Below are 21,795 nucleotides of genomic sequence, written 5' to 3'. Positions count from 1 at the left end.
GGACATACTAAGACAACAAAGAGCATACATGCCCGAGTAAGAATCCGAATCTAGTGTTACTGCGAACACTACGATGTAATGATACAGTTGTGTTCATGAAAATTTACAAGTTTAGAAACATCTGTAAGTTTAAATGAGTATTTCTGTACCATTTACAAAAAAAATCTGTGTGTGTGGAGTTCACGCACGACAAATGTGAAACTTCTTGCTTATTAGGTATTGATAGAAATACATTATTAGTATTTTTTTTATTGAACAAGAGATATTAATTGAGAACAGTAGGATCCTGGAATGATCTCGAATAGAAAATAAAAATAAAACGGAGGAGTAGACAAACACAAGCAGCGCTACGAGAATTCCGTAGCATCACTGCTACGCCATTTCTACCTCTCCCCTTCCGGCCGTTAAAAACCAGCATGTAGCATGTTACGCTACGTACCTGTCTCCCTTTACTCTTTGGCGTCTTTCCCATTCGATTGCTAAGCATGCGTTGGTGTGGCGTTCGCCGCTGACGCACTCTCCCTCCTCTACCAGTTCCTCCGCCGCGTACTTCAACTACTCCCCTCATTCGATCGGAATTTTCGTAACACTTGAAAATTGAATTGTTTCAAAAAAATGACAGTGTATGGTGTATGTAGGCTACTACCAGGGGCGCAACAACTAAATTTCCAAAAGGGGGTGGGGGGCAATATACCTTTTTATAAAGAATCATCGATCCCCCCCTATTGAAGCGGGGGGTCCGGGAATCCTCGCCCGGGAAAATTTGTATTTCAACGTGGAAAATGGTGCTATTTGAGCAGTTTTATCATCTAAAAATTGAATTACACAGCACTTTTTTTGCCCCCGTTTGCCCCCACTTCATGGTTTCAGAAGGGGGGGGGGGCAAAATACCCTTGGCCCCCCTCCCCCCCTGTTGTTACGCCCCTGGACTACGGTGCTATTTGCAGCACAGGCGCTAGTGACTTGAGTACCTGCGAGGTGTACTGCGGGAGGCGCGCCAGGCTGGCGCTGAAGAATATGTCGTCGCGGTAGAAGGGCTTGGCGCCGCCGCCGCCGCCGCCGCCGCCGCTGCTCTCGGAGGCGGTGCGGATCCGCCGCGAGCCGCGCCTCGACGCGGGCCCGTGCTGCTGCTGCTGCTGCTGCACCAGCGCGCGGGCGGCGTCGTCTTCGTCCTCGTGGTCCTCGCGACGGCCGTCCTCCTCCTCCACGGGCCGCAGCGCCTCGTCGGCGTGGTGCGAGCCGGCCAGCGACCGCGAGCTCCTGCGCATGCGGCCGACACCGCCCCCAAGCTCCAGACACGTCGTCAGAAGTCACCACCAGCCTGCCGCACTGCTGCGAACCACTGGCGTGGCCAGGATTTGTGTATGGGGGGGGGGGGTGTTAAGAAGCATCCCCCCCCCCCCCGTATTAAAGCGGAGGGTCCGGGGGTCCTCCCCCGGGAAAATTTGGATTTTAAGGTGTAAAATAGTGCTATTTTTAGCAGTTTTCGGTACTTAAATTTAAATATTGTAATGGTAAAATTTTTTATTAATTTTAATATGAAATTTGTTTGAGTGATGAATAAGAAATTAATTAAAGATTTGGTGTTAAGAGGGGGGGGGGGGGTGTTTGAACCCCTAACCCCCCCCCCCTCCCCCTCCTGGCTACGCCCCTGCTGGGAACCACAGTGAATTTACGGACTCCCAAGACACAAAAAAGGTGGTTGAGTATGCTACACCTGTATCCTAGCCGTATTCCCGGTACGGTACCTCATTTGTAAGTGTCATATCCGTGACCTATCTGTCGCCTGTATTCCGCGCATGCGCAGAGCTCACTTTCCCTTTTATTTCGTTTCATACGGCGAACCCGCGTCTGGCGCCATTAACTCGTATATATGTAGTTACAGATAAAACGTTCGGGACCAGCTATACTGCAGATTTTTCAATACTGTACGTTCTACGTGAATCGTTTAATTTAAACATTCGTGAGTAATTCACATCTATAATATAAAATAAAAATAGTCCTGTATGGCCCGTCCAGATAAGGCAGTTGTTTCTGTTGCAGACTGCCGCCAATCACAACGAAGAAATTGCAGTCTAACGAGTGTTCACGTATAAACTTTTTTTTTCGCGAAAAAAAAAAAAACACCTAAATGTTATCTATAAGTGAGCACTGGGTAAAATGACTGAATGATTGAATTGACATCGGTGTCATTGGAGACGGTGAAATGTGAAATTATGGTATTGGAACGTTGATGGAATGAATTGTTGGGGGAAACGGCAACGTCCGCCATATTTCACACTTGTGAAAATTACGAACGTGACCACGCCGGTTGTCGAACCACACCACTTTTTTTTTTGACCAACAAATTCTTGCATCATTGACTCGCTGACAGTTTCATTGACTTCGACATGTTTGTGACGCCTATCCCAGCACCGAAAGCCTGCGTGCATGCAACTACGGAGCCCAGGCGAGAATGTATGAATGAGCACAAAGTGGTTGTCAGTTCTCGTGCGGCAACACGGACACCGGTGTGGCCTAAAGCTGACGGACACGTCACGACAAATACGACTATACGTCATGCGCTCACACGGCTAGGAAGATAGAGTCGCAACTCAGTGCTATAACTAACGCTCTTATCTTATTTGCGAATCACCGAACTGTGAGTTATTTATCGGCTACCTAACGACTCAAAAGTCATTACCTTAACGAGAGAATATGTTTGATTTTTTTTTTTTTTTTTTTTTTCGTTCCTGGAAATAATCGCCATTGATGTTTCAGATAATCTATTTTCCAATTCGGAACAATCAAAAAACAATGTTAAAATACTTTATACTTTGTTTCAAAAATTAAAAAACCGCATAACTACAAATTTCGGGTGTTGAAAACCATAACCTCAGTTTTAATTGCGAAACAAATACATCATTTCATTACTACCAAGATAATTCAACAATGTCAACAAAAAAAAATACAAATTATTATTGTTTGCCATTATAGGTACTCAGTACGCCACTCTGTTGATACACCATCGACCATCCCATAAATTATGAAATAATAAATGTCTGTAATATTACTTTTTTTATTTAAGAAATTATATTTGAGATACTTTTTTCATGTCTATATTTTCAATATTTGGTGTTGGTATATCTGAACCGCACAGTTTTTTTTGTAGCCATATTCCGCCTAATTCAGTTGCGTCCATGGGGGAGAAACTCGAATTGTTGAGATTAAGACCTAGTTTTTTTGTAGTAGTTTTGGGCCCGCCCGCTAGATGGTAGCTTTCATAATATATTGCTAACATAGCTACATTGATTGTGAGAAGTAATGCATAAGCTATTATCAGGCAAAAAAAAAACAGTGAAAATTAATTCAATCAATTTTGATATTTACATATTTTATGATGTGGCATACTAGAAATTTTCGCATCTCCTACTCATTTATATAGAAAACATGACTTTTTTTAATTACAAAACAGCATTGTTTTTCGCACAGTTGAAATTAATTTTATTAAAAAACAATTAGTCATCAAGTAGATAAATTAACATTATTAACTTGTGTCACTAACCTAAAACTTTGTATTGGAACCTCTATTCCGAGTTGTTTTTGCAAGTAGTTACGAGCCCACCCAACAGATAGCGCCACGTGTCGCGCCACTGTAAGGACGGTATTTCAAGATGTTTGAGTAAGGTAGCGAATATGCACTGCCTTGTTGGGCAACTGCCGTACCATAACTCTCGGGTCATATTCCAAAACGTGTCCTAACTGAAGCCCTGTTAGGAATCAGATCGGCAGCCGTTTTAATAAACGAGGACTTGTGCGAGGCTATAAACAGTTGTACTTCGTGGAATCCATCGTAATTTTAGCTTATTTTTTAAAACCATGGAATTATGATGTGAATTAAAATATTTAATTTTGGTTGTACATGAATAAACGATGAATTTTTGGCCGTATTTATGTTTGTTGTTTTTTAAGATATTAGGGGAGAAATTGTAATCGTAAAAGTTCCGTTAAAGTTCATTAAAAAGGAAAAAATATATATATATATACAGTTATGGATCAAATCGGCAACAGATAGGACACCAAAAAACAGTGCCCTAAAAATAAGGGATTGGATGTGTCATATCGTGCACTTGGAATATGGTTGGGGTACAGATATTGCATATTCAACATCTAAACCGTTATTATTGTGTCTTGGAATACGGCCCTAAGAGTCGCCCCGACTGCGGTCACCTGGCGAGCGCCTCGGCGGCCGTGGGGTAGGCGTTGTTGTTGTGCGTCTTGGCCGAGCGCCGCCCCGCCCGGCCGTCGCTGGCCACGCTCGCCTGCGAGTGGCACTTGCGCAGCTCGCCGTCGCGCGGCGCCACCAGCGGCGCCAGCTCGGGCCCCGCCTCCACCGGCACGGGCCTCAGCGGCCGGAACAGGCAGCCGAACACGGCGCAGTTCAGCACCAGCCCTGCGCCCCAGGTGCTGTCTCACTTCCACGCTGGTTCTTTTGTCAACTCACACAGAGCGTCAACACTTATGTTCAAGTATCAATTAATTTAAATATTTATGACGGAAAGAAATGCATGAACTAAATAATAAACAGTAGTAAAAACAATAAATTATCATTTAATATTATTGTCAAAAGGGTTTATTTTTTTTAATACGGTAACGTGTTAGCACCAGATCGCTTCTCTAATGACATGAAAATGAAATGAGCCGGTATAATAAAGTCCATAATCCAGGATCTCAAATAAATCCTCATACTTTCCCTGATCAGTACCAACTTCCCTTACATTTTTGTGTGTGATTTCCTATGAATTCTCTAATTTTGACAATTTTTTTTTTACCAGATTTCTCTAACTTTAGCCCTGACTTCCCTACCCTTTACCCGATTTTCCCTACATTCACCTGATTTTCCCCGAATTTGGCCCGGTTTTCCCTGAGTTCTGCCTTATTTACCCTGACCTTGTTCTGATTGTCTTTTGACTTTGGTCTGATTTCCCCATGACTCACCCTGCACGCGGCGCGGGTGAGAAGGTGGGGGGGGGGGGGGGGAGTGATGAGAAAGGGTGAACGGGGCGGAAGGAGGGATGGGACGAGGGGGCGGACTCACCAGCCTGGATGAGGATGGTGCCGCGCCAGCCGTAGTGGTCGCGCAGCTTGCCCTCCACGGGCGCCAGCATGAAGGTGCCGATGCCCGAGCCGCACACGGCGATGCCCGTCGCGATGGCGCGCCACTTCTCGAAGTAGAAGCCCGTCGTGATCACCGCCGGCACGTAGATCATGCCGAACCCGATCCCTGTGCGGAACAAGCCACCGGCCACCCTGCGCTAGAGCATGCCTTCGCGACTCGGCGTCATAAAGAAAAACTTACTTTAATTTTGCATGCAAATAATTAATATTATCTTTGAAAGATTTGTGCGATGGGAGTGCATGACTTGATGTAGGCTTTTGGACATACAACATTGCTAAGCACAGGTATGTCTGTACAAGAAAACTACAAAAAACACCAATGAAAAAAACACAAATTAAGCAAAAAAATTGCTGTTGTCAGGATATAAACACCATTCACACCATTTGAAGTGTTTTTATGTATATTTATCGTTTGATACTTATCTATATATTGCAGTGATTTATTTTTAAAGAAGGAATTAGCTTGGCGCTTTGTTCATACTTATACTTAGGATAATCAAACGCAAGAAGTGTTATATGTTAACGTTTTTACTTTAAGAAGGAGCTAATCAATTATTCTGAAGTGGTCACATAGGCTGGAAAGCAATGCGTGCTAAAGGAGCTCAAATCGAAAAGATTAATAATTTATTCAAATATTTTACAGGTCAATAACTTCCCGAAAGGGCTTAGCCCGAGGCGTGACTCGAACCCACGACCTCAAGGTTCGCAGACACTCGCTTCAACATGAGAAGTCTTTCTGCCGCCTGGCGTGTTATGTAGTCCCGCATTACACACTGTACAGCGTGGTTACATACACGAGGGCGGTCAAGGCGCTAGACGATTTTGGTCATTGCAAGTTTAATCTTACCTCATGCAGTGGCGTCTCGTCAGGGCAAGCAAGGCAAGCAGTGCTTGCCCAGGCAGTTTCCAGACATTGTATTTTTTATATAAATATTTTATTCAGAATAGTATTTTACTTTGGCTCGTGCCGTTAGGTGTATGTATTTTTTACACTATCTTCTTGGGACCCAGTACTGTGCGCTGTGCGCTATAAGAAAAGAACTCGTTGACACACAAAACATGCTGTTTTAGAAGCGTTGCTAGGTTTAGAAGCGCTGGTAGGACCGCTTTCAGCAGGAAGACTGCCGCAGTAGTTTCCTTTCGGAAGGGGGGGTGGCATGGTACAAATGTTCAGGGAGGGGATTGGCTGTAAAAACACGTGGTAGAAGCTACGAAGGTAGCGCTTTCTTACCGAACTGAAGCGAACATGGCCGAAGCAGACGGTGGAATTCTTCCGCCGACTGCTTCGGCTATGTCCGCCACAGTTCGGCAGGGCAGGTGGCGAGGTCGCGTTTCATATTTCGTAACGAAATGCCTAGTTTGTAAGTCATTTATCTTTTTTCTGTTTTAGTTTCTTAGTTTTTTAGGTGCTGACTGGCGGCGGAGTGAGTGGTCAGTGCAACCACTCACCACCAGGGGCGCTTGCGTCCCTGGTCACTAAATCCAGTACTGGACAACTATAAAAGCGGACCACGAGTCCAAGTGCCCAACCCCCGCATGGTAGACTCTTTTCTACTCTGTCCAACTCTTCATCCAGACCATCCTCTGTCTCCTGAAAATTCCTACACGTAATGCATGCCAATTTGCATCCCGCATGAATGTGCCCAGGGTTTTCCCTGTGTCTATGCAGGTTTTACCTGGGCCTAACCTATCTCTAGTTATAGTCTAGATTTAAGAGTGAGGGGAGTTAGTCATGGCGCCAATCGCTGCCATGGCTGGCCAATCCCCTCCTAGCACATGATGCATGCGACCCTCTCCTTGCATGGCTAATCCCAGCATGACTAGGCGTATAGGCTTCGGCCTGAGACGCACCTAGGTCCCTCCCTAACCCGGACCCCTCCAAAATACACTTAGTTTTAGTTAGGTTAGGAAAAAAAAAATCGTCGCGTTTCAGTCAGCGGTCGTCTCTCGGGGCGCGCGCATCTCTCCCGCGGGCTGTTGGCTGGCAGTGCGTGGGGGATTTGTGGGCGTACGCGTCCCGCGGGTGGCGGATACGGGATCCCAGCTCGAGAGTTGCAATCTCGCTGGGGTGACTGTGAATAACCAATAGCAGTCCGCGGACCAATGGCCGGCCTGTGGAGTCGTTATTACGGCTATCGGGGTGAAATGTAGCCTGAATGCAGCTCGGCGCGTGGCAGAAAGCAGTTCCGTCGGCGAAGGCACCGCAGGGGAGCTCAGTAGCGGATCCAGAGGGGGGGCTAAGGGGCTCAGACCCCCCCCCCCCCCCCAAAGCATCTGGGTCCACTATTGTTTTAGTGTTTGCCTTGATAAAGCCTAGCCTCAGCTGGGACAAGCCCCTCCCAAACCAAAATCCTGGATCCCCCACTGGGTGAGCTCGATGTGCCCTAGATGCGAAGTGTAGACGAACTGCGGGCTGGAAATTACGGAGCTGTGATCTGCCGCGCGCGCAACGGAACTGAACAGCATCGTAACTTTGAAGGAAGAGATGGCGGCGCCTTTAAGTTGGGGCCCTGTTGGAGCCAGTGGTAGCCCTGTGTCTATGCAGGTTTTACCTGGGTCACATTAGCTATCTTTTAAGCTAGGCGACCAATGGGGCGTCAGTCATGGCGCCAATCGCAGCCATGGCTGGCCAGTAAACCCCAATAGCACACGATGCAAGCGCCCTTGTCCCGCATGGTTAAAAACCCGCATGGTAGAGTGTATAGGCTTCGGCCTGAGACACACTTAGGTCCTCCCCTAACCTGGACCCTCCCCTTACACACTTAGAATAATTTAGGCTAGGAAAAAAAATCGTGGCGTTTCAGGAATGATTGACGTGCCAGTTTCTTGGTACACGTACCAGTTAACAGAGTTTCTGATCACGTATGAAGATAATTTATTTTGTGTTGGTACGAAAAATACCAAGATTTAATTTTTACTATTCTAGTACGTAGTACATTTTTATAGGTTCTTCTCTTTATTTTAAGTACTTACTTTGCCATGTGTTGTCTGTTTATATATTTTGTACCAGATATCGATGATACTACACTCCCACTTTGTATATAAGTAATGTAGAGTAGGTATTTTACAATCAGAATAATGTAAGTCAAACATTATTTTTTAAAAATAATTTATTTAAAAAAAATGTCAATTTTTCTACTTGTGGAATAGTCAATGTTCAGTTAAGAAAACTACTTAAATAGAACCATTTTGTACCTTGAAATCCATATTTTCCCGGGGGAGGGCCCCCGGACCCCCCCCCCCCTCCCCCCATCATGTATTCATGTGAACGGAAATGTTGCTTCCCCTCATGTAAACCTCACGCCTCGCCACTGACCTCATGACGTCTTAGCGAGTGAGTAGATTTACAGTCAGACTTGCATATTGGCTAAACAAACACCCATACCACATTCACATTTTGTATCGGGCTCCCTTAATTTTGGTTACGCTGGCAAACACTCGTACTAGAAATTAATTTGAACGAACAAAATTCAGTCGCTGTAACCCCATCCAGTCGCATATTTCAATTACAATATTAGAAGTTTTTTTCGCAATAATAATGCTATATGATTAAAGTATTTTTAACAGTTAATTTTTATGAAGTGATTCTTGGCTTAATGGTGAAAACGGCCTTTGTACCCCGATGTTTTTGGAATGCCGTGTATCATCCAAATTCAAGGGCTGCCCGTGACTGACCAAGAAAGCGTAGGCCTACATCTGGACTTAGTCAACGTCCACTAAATGTACATCAAAATTAACTTATTAACATATTATTAAAATAATTTGGCGGGGGCCGGGAGGAGAAAGATGAAAAAAACTGAATCAAAAAAATAAATTTTTTACTAGTGTCGACGTTCCAACAGCAGAAGCAACAGCTGTCAGTTCAAATGACCAACTAACTGCGTTCCACGTTTATCTTGGCAAGCGAACTGTTTGCGTAGGACAAGTTGGTTCACCCGCACTATCAGTAACAAACAACGCCTGTACGAGTCTGAAGACAAACATAGGCCTTGTTTGTGACCTACCACTGGAGGATGGGTGCTTATTTACTAACGTTAAAGTATGATGGAAAAAGAAAACTGAGGAAGACCTTGCTGTTGTTTTCATGTGAAAATATTTCGAAAGCTTTATAAACGGGCATACCCTAAAGTGAATTGTAAGGATGGACGTACGATTTATCACTTTTTAAAATTACGTGTCTTCGAATGGTAATAGTTTCTGTTTCTTCCTGCACAATGTGCTGACTGCAGTTGGTATTCCTGACGCTGTTAAACTTGCATGGTCTGTTCCAAAGTCAATACCTAGGAATACTGCACTCAGCAATATCGGATTTATTTCTTTTTACAAAATTTACAAACTATGAGTTGTAAAATATATATTTATCAGCTACCATATTTCCTGAATAATAATGTTTATATTTTGCAGTGACTGAAAAGAGCGTCAGTTTTAGGTATGATTTTTTGAAAGCTACACAGAGAAAAAGATTTGTTTGAATCAAACAAATATTTGTTTATATGTACATGGCGAAACAAATATTTACTTGCTGTAACAAAATATTTTGTTAGCTTAACCAAACTTGGTAAGTAACAAAATTGATTTGTTACACCTAAACAAATATACAGTTGAGTTGACCAAATAATTTTGTTGAGTCAACAGAATCTTTCCTACTACAAAATATTTGTTTAAATTAACAAAATATATTTATTTCGCTATATACAAACAAATATTTTGTTGAGGCAAACAAACCTTTCTCTAAGTGTAGATGCTGTTCGACGGTCATTCCAAAACGTTTGTGTTATTTGCAGTAAACAACGCCTGTAAGATGAACTAACTGCGTTTCCATTTAGTTTTCTGGTTTTAAGTTCGTGCAGCCAATAATAATTCTGGCACACACACACACACACACACACAAACAGATATATATATATATATATATATATATATATATATATATATATATATATATATATATATATATATATATATAGCACATGTTCTGCTAAATGTCTAGTCTAGTCCAGAAACTTTAAGTTCTGTGAAACGCCCTTCGTGAGCGTTTACGGGGAAAATTTTACGCTATTCGCCCATTTTGGCAAAATGCCTGTCTTAATTTAAATGTGGACCTACGCCATATTTGTCGAGTCTTGTCTAACATTCACTACATTTACTCTGGCAAACGCTTGCCTGAAAACCTCTTGGTGCCATACGCCATCTTTGCCAGTCTCCGTTCTGACAAAAGCGTGCCACGCAACGCTCCTGTTCCGACGAACGCATATTCTGACAAAATATCTCTTCTGTCGAACTACTGACCGATCTGCAAATTGCTTCCTGTTCCCACATCCATCTCTACAGAAAAAACGTAATGTTAACATGCTGCACAGCCTAGTAAACCAATTGCTACTAAAGCTAAGGTTATTTCTAAATTACAAAATACCTAGTTATTGCCTCTTTCAAGTGGAAAAAAAATCATGAAAGATTACATAAGACCTTGCTAAGATTAAAATATTAAACTCTAAATTTTGAAAAAATCAGACTAAATGTTAACGTGAAATTACATCACACCCTACTGATTAATCAATTAATTATCTGTTGATAGTGTAAAGATCCCGCGCCGCTAGGCAAGTGACGGTTGGGAATAGATCCAGGAAGGTTTGGGGGGGGGGGGGGGTAGGGCCCAGGTGTCAGGTGGCCCCAGCTGAGTTTCAAGTCGAGGATTTTTTGTTTTGTTTTGCTGCCAGAGTTTACACAGAGAGTTGAACAAAAATTAAAAGTCTTACTACTACATCGGAAACCCTACAAGTTACACGATACGCGCAGACTACTGTTACAACTACAACCCCGGTAGCGTTTGCATTTTTTTAATTTTTTTTTTTAATTTGTAGGGTTTGAGAAGTTGTACGTTAAGTAATGGGGAGGAGGGACCGACAAAATTATTTACTGTTGGATTCATCAGCGTCTATGAGCCCCCTACGCTTCTCTCTCTGGGGATGTAACTGGGCCAGGAACGTTTTTGCATTTCGGTCAAGAGATAGGAAAGGTCACATCATGCACGAATGTAGAGAATGCAAAATCAAACAATATTATAATGCAAACGACTTGACAGAATTCGATGGAGTTGGTTTTGTCGGCTAGATATTTTCATTGCAAAAATATTATAGGTTATACAGTAGCAGTAAAGTAAAAGGCATTGTAAAAAAGTAAAGTACAGTAGAATTTATTGTATAAATTGATAGTTTTTTTCTTCATTAAATATGGTTTGCTAAAAGTTACTGTTAGAAAGATTGAGAGCAAAAAAAAAAAAAAAGATCGCAATAAGAGTCAGGTTGTATTTCAAAAATAAAGTATGGTTTACCGTTTGTAATATGTCCGTCCATCCTGCAATACGTCCGTCTGTTAACCTGCTCAGCAATTCACAATGATCCTCATGTCCGTCAAGGTTGAAAATCATTAAACTTAAGCACTTTTAAATCATTAAATTATTATTTTTTCGCTTTGATATTTATTAATATAATTGTTTTTCCGATTTACGTACGTATTTTCTTGCACTTCAATGCCTCGGACAATTTTTTGTATCAAAACATCAAACTTAAAAAACGTTTTCAAAAGTAAGTTTGAAAATTATTTAATGTAAACAGCCAAACGAAATAACAAACTTCACCTTTTTTAAGATAGTAAAGGTTTCCGGCGACTGCTTGCTGACATCTTGGAAGGTAATTTCATCCGTCCGACCGTCCGTCGAAAAGTCAAAGCTTTGTAAGAATTTGTCGGGCGGACGGGTGTGATCTTCCGCGCCACCTGATTGGCTGCAGGTGACGTGACTGCCCCGCTCCAGGGACGCCGCGGGGTCAACGACCCGCGCAGCCCCCGGGGTCAGCGACCCCGGCAGCGCTCCACGGACCGTGTCACGTGACTCAGTCTGCGCGACTCTGCGCGCGGGTGTGCAGGTGGGGACATATCCCCCCCTCCCCCTTGAAGTTACGAGGGGAAAAAACCCGCGTGATCTAGTCGAAGGCAGTGTGTTACTTCGGGCGGTGCAAGGTGAAATGTTACGACACCTGGAACTACAAACCGCAAAAGCAGTGACGCGTGTTAAGAATGTTCTAAACAAAGTTTTTTTTAATATAAAAATTATTTTTATATCTATTTTTAATCTCCCCCCCCCACACACACACAAATATATTTATCCGCTACTAATGCCTGGTGTATATGCAACACTCTCATATAATCTTATATTAAAAACGATCAACTTTTGGTCTTTAATTACGTTCCAGCAGGTGTATGGATGTGCACGATTTTGATTTAGACTACATGTAAATTCGTTCGCTGTTAAACTTTTATGTTTGAGCATTTAGTTAGCATTGAAGTTTGTTTTCTATCACTTTACCTACTTAATCATCACATATATCTTGGTTATGTTTTATTGTTTTTAATATACAATGTAATCGCAGAGAATCATTTTATGTGGTTAAGCGCAAGAAAAGCTGTATCGCCTGAACTTCGCCCCCCAAAAAAAGACCTCTGTTCCATCAACAGTGTTTGTAAACAACTTAGCGTGGTTGTCGGTGTTAGTAAACAAACATCAGGTGTTGATTTGCAAGAGACGTTTGGGGAATAGCGAAAACTTGTACTACCTCTGAGAAATGTCAAATTATAGACCAGTTAACAAGACACAGGCTTTAAAACTGATTTGTCCCTTGACCTTGCATGGTCTGTCCCTAAGTCGGTCACTGTGGGAGCATTTTCAATCAGCGCTGCCAGTGTTTTCAATTTATAGAATACTCTTCAGATAATAGCCCTGCAAGGCGGCATGTTTATTTTATTGTAACACATTTCTTGTTATTCACTTTTGCCTCTCTAGTATTAGGTGCTGACTGGCAGCGGAGTGAGTGGTCAGTGCAGCCACTCACCACCAGGGGCGCTTGCGTCCCTGGTCACTAAATCCAGTACTGGACAAAAAGCAAAGCGGACCACGAGTCCAAGTGCCCAACCCCCCGCATGGTGGACTCTTTTCTACTCTGTCCAACTCTTCATCCAGACCATCCTCTGTCTCCTGTATTCTCCTACACTTAATGCATGCAAATTTGCACCCCGCATGACAGCACCCAGGGTTTTCCCTGTGTCTATGCAGGTTTTTACCTGGGCCCAACCTATCTCCAGTTATAGTCTAGACTTATGAGTGAGGGGAGTTAGTCATGGCCTCAATCGTTGCCATGGCTAGCCAATCCCCTCCTAGCACGCGATGCATGCGACCCTCTCCCCTGCATGGTTAATCCCAGCATGACTAGGCGTATAGGCTTCGGCCTGAGACGCACCTAGGTCCCTCCCTAACCCGGACCCCTCCCGAATACACTTAGTTTTAGTTAGGTTAGGAAGAAAAAAAAAGGTTTCACGACAATGTTTCATGAAAACGTTGAATTGAAGTTAGGCCTTGATGTTTTACTCCCATCGTGCCCAAAGATGTTTCACTTCAAAGGGGGAAAAATAATAATAATAACAGCACAGATGAATAGTATCGACTGCAGTGGCGCATGTCCGAGGAACTGCACGAGTCGCCGGGGCCGGCGGGGACGAGCAGGGACGCCAACTCACCGCCGACGATGCCGTACGTGAGGCAGAGCAGCTCCAGGCTGGAGGCGGACAGCGAGGCGACGAAGGCGGCCGTGGCGATGGCGCTGCCCGCGATGGTGACCAGCCGGAAGCCGTAGCGGTTCGCCAGCGCGCTCACGAAGGGCCCTGCGGCACACCATCCCCGTCACAATCCGGCACTTCAAAACATTCCAAGTTCGCCGTCAAGGTCAGAATTGACCTCACTGTTTTCTGTTTAATTAATACATTTGTGTATAAACAGTGTTCATATTTAATACATATGTTTCTACCGTATCCAGTACACAAGTATTATAACGTTATTTAGCGGTGGCTTACTGGAGTCTTTTCGATGGTTTTTTTTAAGGCAATTATATTTTGAGGCATTTAGTATTTCAAGTTTTTGGATTTTTGGGTGAAACAACAGGAAATTTTCCCTCAAAACGGGAATTTTGCCCTCGAAATAGGGAAATTTTGAATGTTGAGTTGTTTTTTTTTTTTTTTTTTTTTTTTTTAGATTTTTTGGAGGAATATTTTCCTACTAATTGGATCTTTGGACGAATTGTTGACAAATTTTTTGAGTCATTTTTTTTGGCAATTTTTGAAAAATTCACGGTCAAGGTCATCCAAGATGGTCGCCGTGACGTCAGATGGTGGTCGGAACCTGGCGCCGGATCTCCTTTACTATACTACTCACCAATTTACGCAACCCCGGCGTGTTTTTGATGTGTAACGTCTTAGCTCTCGATCTACGGCATTTGGTGGGACTAATTTCGTGAACGGAACGGAAGTCGCATGTAACGGAAATGTGTAACCACGGTGCTGCCACTTGTGGTGGATGGCGCGATACAAAGTTCACAAAGCCAGAGAGAAAATTTATTATATTAACTGCTTAGAGTATGTTAACAAGGTGGGAAGTATTTTAATGAAATACCTTGTCGAAAGCCAGGTCCAAATACGTGGTTTAGTATTTTTTTTTCAAATCTTTTTCTCTTTTATCGGATTTATATTAGGTATTTAGTTTAACTTTTCGCTCTGCGAATCGAATGATTCAATAGTCTGACGTGTGAGAGTGATTCGCGTCTAGATATGTAGTTTAAAACATAATTGTAGTATATTTAACCCGCTCGGAATTATTTTAAATAATTACACGTTGAATTTCGTGTCCGAGTTTCGTTGTATAAAGGTATTTGCAACAAGAGAACACATACAATTGCTCGTTACACATGTTACACATCTTTGGCGAGTACTGAAAGACTAGTTCAGGTTTTTTTTTGTGCCTTAAACTCAGTTAGTGTGCAGAGTTGGTTAAACAAACATTTCAATACTTTAAAACTCAATGTGTTCGTATGCAAGGTTGCATCCGCGATCTTCACTTCGCACTGTCCGTGCTAGTTGAATCTACTTCGATCGAGCTCTCTCGCGGTGAAAGCAAACAGCTTTGAAAACTGGTATTCATTATGTAAATATTTATTTCCACGTGAGAGTAAAAAAAAAAACTGACTCCTGTTTGATGCTCTGGTCACGATCTCTAACATAATTTGGAACCATTCGAGCAAGAGAAGCTATAAATACTGCGAACATGATACATTTTAAGAGACTATGAAAGACGTTAAGCAGTTTGACAGTTACATTTTCCTTGGCAGTTTTCTTTTATAGAAAATGAAGATCTCTCTTAACTCTTATAGGTGATTTTTGATGTGTAACATCTTAGCTCTCCGTATACGGAATTTGGTGGGAGGAATTTCGTGAAAGCGGCGGAAGTCAAGGAACGGAAATGTGTAACCACGGTGCTGCCATCTGTAGCGGATGGCGCTAACAAAAGTACACAATGTCAAAGGGAAACTTTTAGTATTAACAATTTAATGAATTTAGTTATAAAGCCGGGATTTCGTATTTTTTCAAGTAGTAGTAGTAGGTATTTAAAAGGGGTTTCTGGCCCTGGTATCGGTGTGAAGTGAAGATGCCGGTCAATGATCGACCGAACTCTGGTTTCACAGCGGCCATCTTGGATGACCTTGACTTTCGACCTAGACCCCGGCGGCCATCTTCTATTCTGCCATCTTTAAATCGAACGTACCACTCTCCGAACGTTGCACTTTTCGTTGTGGCCACCACCTTTAATTCAACTATCCTGAAATCTAACGCCCCAATCCTCTAACGTTGCACTTTCCATTCCGGTCACCATTTTGAATTCTAATGTCATGGAAATCATCTTGGATCTGACACCACAATTTTTTTTTTTCTATTCTGACATCATATACGCCATCTTGTTTCCGTCTGCTGAAGGTCGCCATCTTGTATGACGTAACGACCGCCATATTGTTTTTTTTTCTGTCGGAGGCCGTCATATTGGATAACGACATATTTATTTCTGCTGTTTGTTCCTAGAGAGCACCATCATCGCTCTGTCTCATGCACATAAGGTCGATGTTCCATTACCTTATTTGAATTATGACCAAGGCTGTTAGGTAACGTCTGACCATTCCAGCAGAGAAATTAAGGACAGTTGTATTTATGTATTTATGTATTTATATATTTATATATTTATCTTCTATGAGCGTTGTTCGCGTTGTGATTACCCTTCTCGCGGTGTACCGCGGGAATTCCCCCTGGTTATTTAATATTCAAGATAAATACGTGCATTTAAAATTAATAAATATTGGTAACTAAAATAATAACTCACAGTAAGTTATGTTATTAATTTATCGCAATTAGTATAAATTTTGCATGGTAAAATTATTACTACTAAAATATCAATATCACATTCAACTTTGTATTTATTTAAATACGTTGATTTTATTTAACGTCTTAACAATAGCAGTTCAACTTTCCCAAATGGCGTGGCCGTACAAGCCCCAAAACAGCATCGAATCCCGAAGCGATGCAATTCAACGTTGTGGTTTACCGTTTTCTCTACTGAAATACTCTTTTCCTTTGCCAGCATAGAGAAGCTTTACCTCCTTAACATCTACGTCAAGCCATTAAAATTTGCAATGTCATCTAAAAATATGCTTGATCTATACATTTACCAGCTAAGAACGTTTATCGTAAATACCCAGGTCAAGACATTCCAGTGTGACACTTGTTTGAACTAGTTATAAATCGATAACTTGTACGGCGTCGTTGCGTGCTTTATCTTTACGGCCTACTTCTAGTGATGGGCAGAACGGATCTTTTGACCGAATCGGTTCTTTTGGATCAGTTCCGTGAGATGATTCGTTCAGAACGATTCGTTCATCTCGGTCAATTCGTTCTTTTCTGTGTATGGGATCTGGCTCTTTTATCAGGTGTCGTAACTCGTTCATCTTTTAGAGTATTACGTACGTGTTTTTGTATTTGAATTTGAACATTGCTTTCCGTAGCCAGTGAATCACAGTTGCGTATATGAAACAAGATTATTTATATTTTATTACTTTTTAAGTTACAAATATTAATATATAGGCTATTTACACTCTAGGGACAGTAAAGTGTTTACATGTAGACCAACACATTTAGAGAAAAAAGACAAAAATTTAATACTACTGCAATTCAGTATGAAGAGAAACAAATGAAGTACATTAATTAACCCAAAAATGGTAAGTGTGAACATTTGTAGTTACTTTCCCTGTTAATTTTTAATTCATACGGTTTTATTTTTGTTTTTTTTAGTTTTTTATTTCCAAATTTGTGTATGTGAATGTGAAAAAGCAATTTTAAACCACTACTTAACAGTTGACATTTTCAGGTATAGATACTTTTCATGTTACCCTATTTTATTTGATCAGTTATCGTTTGCTCTTGTGAACATGCGCACGCTGTGATTACTAATTCTTCAGACTCCTGACGTCATGAATCATTTTACGAACGAATCAGACCGGGCGCGTGACCGGTTCTCTCATCTCGTTCTCTCGTTCTCTCGTTCTTTCCGCGTTTTCGTTCTTTCGAATCTTTCAAGGTACTGGCTCTCAAAGAGCCGGTTCTTTACATCGCGAACGAATCGCAAGATTTCGTTCTCTCAAAGATTCGTTCTTTTTGAACTAATCTTTAACGAACGACCCATCACTACCTACTTCCTTTCAAGAAGAGAGAGTTGCGACATGATCACGCGCAGTCCAACAGATCGTCTCGCGCCGCAGGAAAGCCTGCGGCATTTCAAAATTAAATTAATAATCGATGGTGTTTTTCTGAGAGATTCAGAGACTCTTGGACCCACGAGAACTGAATGCAAAGCTATATGAAGCCTTTTGAGCAACGAGACGCCACACCGGACCCTATTCAAGGCGCTATCGACAGTATTGAAAACGCTCACAGTATCAATCTCAATTATTATACAATGTGTGTCGAAATTCTAGCGAAGAACTTCGGCTGCAGGTTCGTCAAGAAAAACAAAAAAAAAAAAAAAAAGTTAACGAATTTTTTAGCACTCACCAGTGATGTGTGACATCTAACCTTGGTAACTAGCAAATTCACGTGTTCTCATGTTACAAATACACTTACAAAACGAAACTCGGACACGAAATTTAACGCAGAGTTCATTTAAGTAGTGTCTATGCGTGCCTCCGGAATTCAAATCCCAGGCACCTTCGCGCTGATATTGGTGATCCAACCAAAATTTCACGCTGTTTTGTGGTTGCCGTAACATATTTAATCAATAACAGCCTAAAAAATATTTGTGGTGAAAAAGAAACACATATTTGTTACAGAAAATGTTTTTACTGTCGCTAGTGAGCCACCACTCGGACACTACCAAATTTTACTGTCACTAATATGCAAATTATCGGACACTACCAAATATTACTGACAATAATACGCCACCTATTGGACATTACAAAATTATTTTGTTGTCATCACGACTTATGGCGCATGCTCTCGAAATATTTTGTAGTGAACACAATACTGTTTTTGCAGTGAACCGAGGTTGCCAATAAAAATGCATTACGAATACAGAACGACGGAGAAATGTTTTACGCATTTCCCAGCTGCATAAAAACCGAAAGAGTATTATTCAAACAAAACGTTTTAGGAATGAAGACTTACCTTAATCTCTTACGAACAGTTGTTAGCGAGAAGCATTTGTCTGGCGACAAAACATGCGACGAAAAGTTAAAGTTATTTGGAAGCCATTCCCCGAATAGCTTTCCAGTATTAGCCGTGCACATAAACTACATGATAAAACAAAATAGAGTCAAATTATTAAATATTCGATTATACTTTCAATGGTTTTAAAAAATTGTGCGTGAATGAAACATTAATTAATGTACAAAATTATGAGTTAATTTTCGTAAGAAATACTCAGTATTATCTCGAAAAACGGTTTTCATGTAGGCCTACACAAAAATAACTGTGTGTTGTAAGTTACAGTTTCTTTCTATATGTTTCCAAATGAGTGTTCTGTGGAATCGCTGACCCGCCATGAGGTGGAAGCACTGACCCGCCATGAGGTAGGGGTGGAAGCACTGACCCGCCATGAGGTAGGGGTGGAAGCACTGACCCGCCATGAGGTGGAAACACTGGCCCAACATGAGGTGGAGGTGGGAGCATTGACCCGCCATGAGGTAGGGGTGGAAGCACTGACCCTCCATGAGGTAGGGGTGGAAGCACTGACCCGCCATGAGGTAGGGGTGGGAGCACTGACCTGCCATGAGGTAGGGGTGGAAGCACTGACCCGCCATGAGGTGGAGGTGGGAGCACTGACCCGCCATGAGGTAAAGGTGGGAGCACTGACCCACCATGAGGTAGAGGTGGAAGCATTGACCCGCCATGAGGTGGAAGCACTGGCCCGCCATGAGGTAGAGGTGGGAGCACTGACCCGCCATGAGGTAGGGGTGGGAGCACTGACCCGCCATGAGGCAGAGGTGGGAGCACTGACCCGCCATGAGGTAGGGGTGGAAGCATTGACCCGCCATGAGGTGGAAGCACTGGCCCGCCATGAGGTAGAGGTGGAAGCACTGACCCGCCATGAGGTAGAGGTGGAAGCATTGACCCGCCATGAGGTAGAGGTGGGAGCACTGACCCGCCATGAGGCAGGGGTGGGAGCACTGACCCACCATGAGGTAGAGGTGGGAGCACTGGCCCGCCATGAGGCAGGGGTGGGAGCACTGACCCGCCACGAGGCAGAGGTGGAAGCACTGACCCACCATGAGGTGGAAGCACTGGCCCGCCATGAGGCAGGGGTGGGAGCACTGACCCACCATGAGGTAGAGGTGGGAGCACTGGCCCGCCATGAGGCAGGGGTGGGAGCACTGACCCGCCACGAGGCAGAGGTGGAAGCACTGACCCACCATGAGGTGGAAGCACTGGCCCGCCATGAGGCAGGGGTGGGAGCACTGACCCACCATGAGGTAGAGGTGGGAGCACTGGCCCGCCATGAGGCAGGGGTGGGAGCACTGACCCGCCACGAGGCAGAGGTGGAAGCACTGACCCACCATGAGGTGGAAGCACTGGCCCGCCATGAGGCAGGGGTGGGAGCACTGACCCACCATGAGGTAGAGGTGGGAGCACTGGCCCGCCATGAGGCAGGGGTGGGAGCACTGACCCGCCACGAGGCAGAGGTGGGAGCACTGACCCACCATGAGGTGGAAGCACTGGCCCGCCATGAGGCAGGGGTGGGAGCACTGACCCACCATGAGGTAGAGGTGGGAGCACTGGCCCGCCATGAGGCAGGGGTGGGAGCACTGACCCGCCACGAGGCAGAGGTGGAAGCACTGACCCGCCATGAGGTAGAAGCCGGCCAGCAGCGAGCCCACCAGCGTGACGGACGACTGGGGCACGTCGAAGTGCAGCGCCAGCGGCTCCAGGAAGGTGTCGCCGAAGGTGAAGATGATGCCGTCCACGATGAGGTTGCAGCAGAAGGAGGCGGCGACCACGACCCAGCCCCAGCCGCCGTCGGGCGGCACCACGGCGTAGACGGGCGCCGGGTCGGGGGGCGGCGGGGGGTCGCTGCGTCGCGCCGGCGCCGCGCCGTTGCGCTCGTGCAGGTGCGGCGCCGAGCCGTACGTCGCCTTGCCTGCACACAGCGTCATCCGGTCTCTCGTGGGGGAGAAGGAGTAGCAGTCTCGGCCAATATCACGCAATCCTTTCTTTCCCCGCAATAAAAAGTGTGATTTTGCGAGAAAACGGTGTTAAATCAAGTAAAACATGTTTCTCCGCCAATATATGGCCAAATCCTACACAATATTGAGACCACACATGAGTCCCCGTGGACTGAATTAGAATGAATATTCTTTTACGAATTTTAGTTGTTCCTGTTTAAGTAATTTATTGTTCGATTTTCTCACTGTGATTCCAGACTACGTTCTGTCTCAAATAATACTAGTCTTAACTAGCCTTAAATATAAAATAATTATGTAAATTATGTTGTTTTTTTTCATAAATTTTAATGCAATCAAGCACAGATTAATGTATTTACACTAAAAAAAAATACGCATTTTGACAAATCTCACGTTGTTAGCAAGAACAAATTAGTTAGTGTAATCGCGAACTCGAGAACACGCTACGTACATATATCCCTCCATGGCTACGTAAAACTCCGTATTGTGTTTCGCGGAAATAATTGCTGGCGTAATATTGTCATCATATCTTCGGAGCCGTTTGATATAAGTAGCACAAATTAAATCGTAACTAAATAAATTCCGGTGTTACTATCTAAAACGTTATAATTTCAAGTCAATAGCAACAGGATTTTTTTTTTGTTTAATCTCTTCGTGCATACGAAGAGATAGACAAAAATTGATTTAATTTGGATTTTTTATGTAATTTTTAAAATTGGAATAAAATATAGGTATTATTTAAAAATTAGGAAATAACAGAAAAAACAATTCTGTTTCATTTATTTATCCCGATATCCCAAAGCAGTTACAAGTAGGTACTATGTCTAAACTTATCGCCAAATGCTACGCAAATTCATGGAGAGGAAAGTCTTCGGAAACTTTTGCAATTACTCTACTGCCAGTGTTATCAGCCCACCAGAGTTTATCAGTTGTGAATTAAAAATAGAGGATCATGCGCGTAACTGGTGCGTGAACCATGCGTGTGTAAGCAGAGGTCTCTACTGAACCAGTCTCTTCGAGATGTGTTCTGGTCCAGTGGCAAAGT

The 21,795-nt window shown here is 43.2% G+C and overlaps 1 protein-coding gene across 2 annotated transcripts in view; it reads right to left on the bottom strand.

Annotated features, from left to right (window-relative positions):
• Positions 1 to 21,795, bottom strand: part of LOC134532750 (monocarboxylate transporter 3) — an 89,603-nt gene that overhangs the window by 13,903 nt on the left and 53,905 nt on the right. Inside the window, exons 2-6 of one of the 2 annotated variants that reach the window (XM_063369564.1) lie at positions 20,411 to 20,707; positions 13,726 to 13,869; positions 5,078 to 5,263; positions 4,210 to 4,432; positions 972 to 1,260 (exon numbers count right to left, since the gene is read on the bottom strand). In XM_063369564.1, coding sequence (XP_063225634.1) covers positions 972 to 1,260; positions 4,210 to 4,432; positions 5,078 to 5,263; positions 13,726 to 13,869; positions 20,411 to 20,707 — 1,139 coding nt within the window. Of the gene's footprint in view, positions 1 to 971; positions 1,261 to 4,209; positions 4,433 to 5,077; positions 5,264 to 13,725; positions 13,870 to 19,132; positions 19,141 to 20,410; positions 20,708 to 21,795 lie in introns of those variants that run through there. The other variant, XM_063369565.1, reaches the window with a different exon arrangement.

The sequence above is a fragment of the Bacillus rossius genome, chromosome 6 (assembly GCF_032445375.1).
Source record: "Bacillus rossius redtenbacheri isolate Brsri chromosome 6, Brsri_v3, whole genome shotgun sequence".
Lineage (NCBI taxonomy): Eukaryota > Metazoa > Arthropoda > Insecta > Phasmatodea > Bacillidae > Bacillus > Bacillus rossius.
Note: the sequence above shows the minus strand (reverse complement) of the source record. Positions and strands in the feature narration are given on the sequence as shown.